Genomic DNA, 4,752 nt, shown 5'->3' on the forward strand with positions numbered 1-4,752 from the left:
TTTTCAATACATCTATAGTCAAGATATTTTTGTTACACCAAATTTCTTTTACTTTTCTAGATAATTTTATTAGCGACACAATCATTAAAAAAAATTATATTTCATTCTATTTTTGTTTTTTTTTGTTTTTGTTAGGTATTGATGTTTGAATGACTAACAATAAGAAGTTTCAATCCCCTAAAGTCCTAAACTAAAAAAATAAATCCTCCTACAAAAAGAAAGGGACAAAAAATCACAATCGCGTCCCTCTGATTCGTTTTCTATATACAATCTAACAAAAGAAAAAATTATTAGATTATATCAATTTGCAAACAAACATCAACGACGCCTGAAATTGGTCATTCATGGTTACGTTTTCATCATCACCCACCTCTTTTTTGGACAAATTTTTGTAAGGAAAAAATTTTAAATGGCTCTAATAATTATTTTAAAAGACAACAAGATTCTCAACAAAAAAAATATTCTTTTTGCTTTTTTATGTTATTTTTATGAAATTGATTAGTCATTCTGTTAATATTTTCTCTTTGTATTAATAGAATAAGTCTATATAACATGTTAAATTGTTGATTTATTTATTAACAACCAATTAATTTAACAAATTCTTTTTTATTGAGAATTTTGTTGTCTTTTAAGGATAATTGTGAAAGTCGTTTAGTTTTTATTTATTTTTATTATCTTTTTTAAATATATTAGATAAATTAGTTAAATTTATTGTGTAAAACTAAGAAATATTAATTATTTTTAAATTATTTTTATTTATAAAAATTAAATGGATGATATATTAATGATTAACGTGTCACATAAATATATTTTGAAGAGAAATCATTGACAGATGGACTAATCAATCTCATAAAATTTAATATAAAAAATCAAAAAAAATATTTTTTTTTGTTCGAATACCTCATAATTCTTCAAAAAAAATTATCAAAGCCGAATTGGTATTCACTCAATTTTTTTTCCTTTGTCATAATTTTTAATTTCTATATATATTTCCTTTATTGTATATGTCACACGGAAAATGAGTGTGGTTAACATTGGTAGAAAATACAAAACCATTAGCGAATTATATAGAATCCATTTCTGCCTCAAATTAAAAAAATATATATATATCCAATTCGTCAATAGGCTGAAGAAGTCAATGAATAATTTGGCCAATATCAACCTCATTAACAAATTAAAAATAATATTCTTGAGCGTTTGTGACTTTGTAAGGTAAGAACATAGGAAAAATACTAAAATAGTTTATTGCTTCCTACGCAAGACTCCATGAGAAAGGCAACATTTGTCAACAACAAAGTGGAAAAATCCAAAAAAAAAAAAAATACAATACATTAAAAAAGAAAAAAATTTATAATATCCAAAAAAAAAAAAAAATCAAAATATACATGGTTATTAAGAAACTACGCTGTCCCACACCACTTACTATCACACCAAATTTGGTGTACAACAGTACAAGTAACATTAAGTCCAAAAAAATCATGTTGGAATTTCAGAAGATCAAACAATCAAAATCAAGCCCCAAGATAAAAAAGAAAAGCTAAATAAATCTATGAAGCTACATAATGTACACTATAACTTCCTTTGTGTTCCCCTATACTCTGTTTTTCATTCTTTCTTTTTTGTTTTTCACTCCACTACCTTTTAGCTAAGATTACATGCAACATGCATAATTAATTAATGTTTATAGATTATTAACGGACTATTCACGTAAAGTTATCTTTATATAAAAATAATAATTATTAGTAAAAATTCAGGTGGAGTCAACTTTACGTAAAATTGATAATTGATAGTTATTAAATAATTTAACTAAATTTTTATCTAATAACTTCTAATTATCAATTTTACGTGAAGTTAATTGCACCTAAATTTTCACCTTAAAATAATTTGATGTGAGGAGGTGACTAAATTGGCAATATGGGGCGATTTCCATCACAATTATGTGTCTCTGGTCCTTGTTTGGGAAAGTATGGACTGGTAGCAAGAGTCTTATACAGAGCAGTGTCAGAGTAAACAGCACGAGACCTGATTGGCTTAACTCTACACCTACGGCTACGACTTTTTCGCTCCTTCTTTAAATTATTGCGACCCTTCTCCTTCTCCTTTTTCTCTCCCTTTATTTCCTCTTCAACTTTACCTTCTTCTTTAATATTGCTGTTGTCATAACAAGAACAATCGGTTACAACAACCACTTCAGTGGGGGCCACATAAACAAAATGACCAATTGGGATATCGTTAAGTTCCAAGAGAGGCTCCAAGGTCTTAACCACGGTTCGCATTGAAGGCCTATTCTTTGCGTGGTGGCTTAGGCATTGGTAAGCCAAAGATGCTAACTTTCTTGCACCTTGTGTGGAGTACTGACCCTCAAGTCTTGGGTCCATTATTCTCTCAAGTTTAAGAGAATCCTTTAGCATTGGCCTTGCCCACTCTACTAAATCTTGCTCTCTGCTTGGCCGTTTCTTGTCCACTGATTTTCTTCCCGTTAGTAGCTCTAACAGAACAACTCCATAGCTATACACGTCGCTCATAGTTGTCAAATGACCTAATTAAGAGTAATTATAGTTACAGGAATACTTGATTATGTAATGTACAGAGAATCACAAGCTAATCAAATGATTAAAAGTATTTACGAATTCAAAAAATGAATTCAATTTTCATACACTATTAATTGCGTATTATTCTAGAAAACACAAACTTCTTAAGGGAGTATAGAAAAATTATGCCATTTAAGTTATAATTTATTGACTAATTTTTTTTTTAATATTTGTTATAGACACAAAAATAAGTCATATATATAAAATAAATATGACACATAAATACCTGTCATGATATACTCAGGAGCAGCATAACCGCGGGTACCCATAACACGAGTTGTAACATGTGTTTGATCTTCCCCTGGTCCATCTATTGCTAAACCGAAATCCGACAGCTTCGCATTATAGTCCTGAAAAACAAGAACTTAATTATTGTGTGTTCATTGTAATAATTAACTAAATGCATACATGAAGATTAAGTAATAAGTTATTGCTTGATGGAATGATGGAACTTACAGCGTCCAACAGAATGTTTGAGGCTTTAACATCTCTGTATATGACTGGCTTTTCTTCTTCATGAAGGAAACAAAGTCCCTTTGCAGCCCCAATTGCTATTTTGATTCTTGTTAGCCAAGGTAATGTTGCTAAATAACCTGCATTTTTTTTTCCAAAGGAAGACAACCATTTATAAAAGAAATAATTGAATAAAAAATTAAAAAAGATGAACAAAGAATTTTTTTTTTTCAAAACTGGCTTTTGTTTTTTATTTTAACCATCATTTTTCACACTCAAAAAATTATAGTTCCAATAAAATAATTAATAAACTAAAAAAAAAAAGCCTTTCGAGATCTTCCAAAAATAATGAAATTTGACAAATTTCTTCCAAATTGATCCTCTCAAAAATCACAAAAATTTGACAAACAAACTTAAATATGACCTTTCTTTTATTCAAAAGATATTTTTATCAAAACCAAAATTCAAAATTATGGCATACAATTTTCTTTTGGTAATTATGCAGAGAAAGGCATGCATGTACATGCCTTTGAAAAGCTTCTCTTCCAGATTGCCCCTCTCCATGTATTCATAGACAAGAAGCCTGTGTTCATCTTCACAGCAGTATCCAATTAAGTTCACCAGATTGCGATGCTTCAACTGCCCCAAGAAGATTACTTCAGCCTATGCACAGTAAAAAAAAAAAAAAAGAAGAAACGAAAAAGAATAGATAAGATAACACATTAATAATAATATCATCATTATATTTGAGAAACTTCTAATACAAAAATAATAAAAATTAAGATGGCTACTTCAATGTTAACCTATTCATGCGAAGATAGTATTGAAAAACATTAGATAGTTTAATATATTTGATTGAACTATTTAATGATTTACAATATCATATTCACCTAAAGATAGCTTCATAGAAATAACCATTTTTAATAATTAATACTGTGAAAATGTTAGGAAGAGAATTGATTCATACCAACCACTCTCTGTGTCCTTGTTTGCCATCCAAATTGAGGGCCTTAACAGCAACAACCTGAGGCACAAGCCTGGGCTTAAATTTCTCATCAATGAAGCCTTTATAAACCTTTCCGAATCCACCTTCGCCGAGGAAATTGTTCTTGCTGAACCCATGTGTGATCTCTTTCAGCTCCTGGTAAGTGAAAATATGAATGTTTGATCCAATTCCTGTGAGGGAATTTGACAAATCACTCATTATAGACTGTGATGAAGAATTGCTCAGATCAGAGAGCGAGATTCTCCTAGAAAGTGTCTTTTTTGAAACTGATGATGTGTGTGTTTCGTCCAAGGAGGAATTGGAAAAGGGATTGTCTTTGAAGCAACCAACTATGAAGGATTTCCACATAACCCTTTTTTGGGAAGGCATTTTCTTTCTTCTCTTTCTTTTTTCTTTGAGTTCCCTATTATTCCAAACCAGTTTGATGTAGCTTTATCACTAGCTGCAAAAATGTGATGACAAAGCTTAGCTTTTATAGGTTGGAGAGACCAAAGCTAACAGTATTTTGGAACATTTTTTTAAGAGACTTTGAAACAAGAATTTAATTTTAAAAATGCTATTCGTACACTAAAATTAGCCACTAAAATCAGTCACTAATGTATTTATATATAAATACAGATGTAATTTAATTTATTTTCAACGTGTATTTGTATTTCAACATATATTTTATATTAATGGCTGATTTTGGTGTATACGTAATAT

General features: G+C 29.5%; 1 protein-coding gene across 1 annotated transcript; it reads right to left on the reverse strand.

Moving 5' to 3' along the window:
- Positions 1,417-4,518, reverse strand: LOC107619341 (putative receptor-like protein kinase At1g72540). The gene is made up of 5 exons (XM_016321600.2): positions 4,012-4,518; positions 3,572-3,707; positions 3,048-3,184; positions 2,818-2,941; positions 1,417-2,539 (listed from the first exon to the last, which is right to left on the reverse strand). Exons 1-5 carry the CDS (start codon positions 4,417-4,419, stop codon positions 1,902-1,904), a joined length of 1,443 nt encoding a protein of 480 aa, XP_016177086.1. The 5' UTR covers positions 4,420-4,518; the 3' UTR covers positions 1,417-1,901.

This window comes from Arachis ipaensis, chromosome B09, assembly GCF_000816755.2.
Source record: "Arachis ipaensis cultivar K30076 chromosome B09, Araip1.1, whole genome shotgun sequence".
Lineage (NCBI taxonomy): Eukaryota > Viridiplantae > Streptophyta > Magnoliopsida > Fabales > Fabaceae > Arachis > Arachis ipaensis.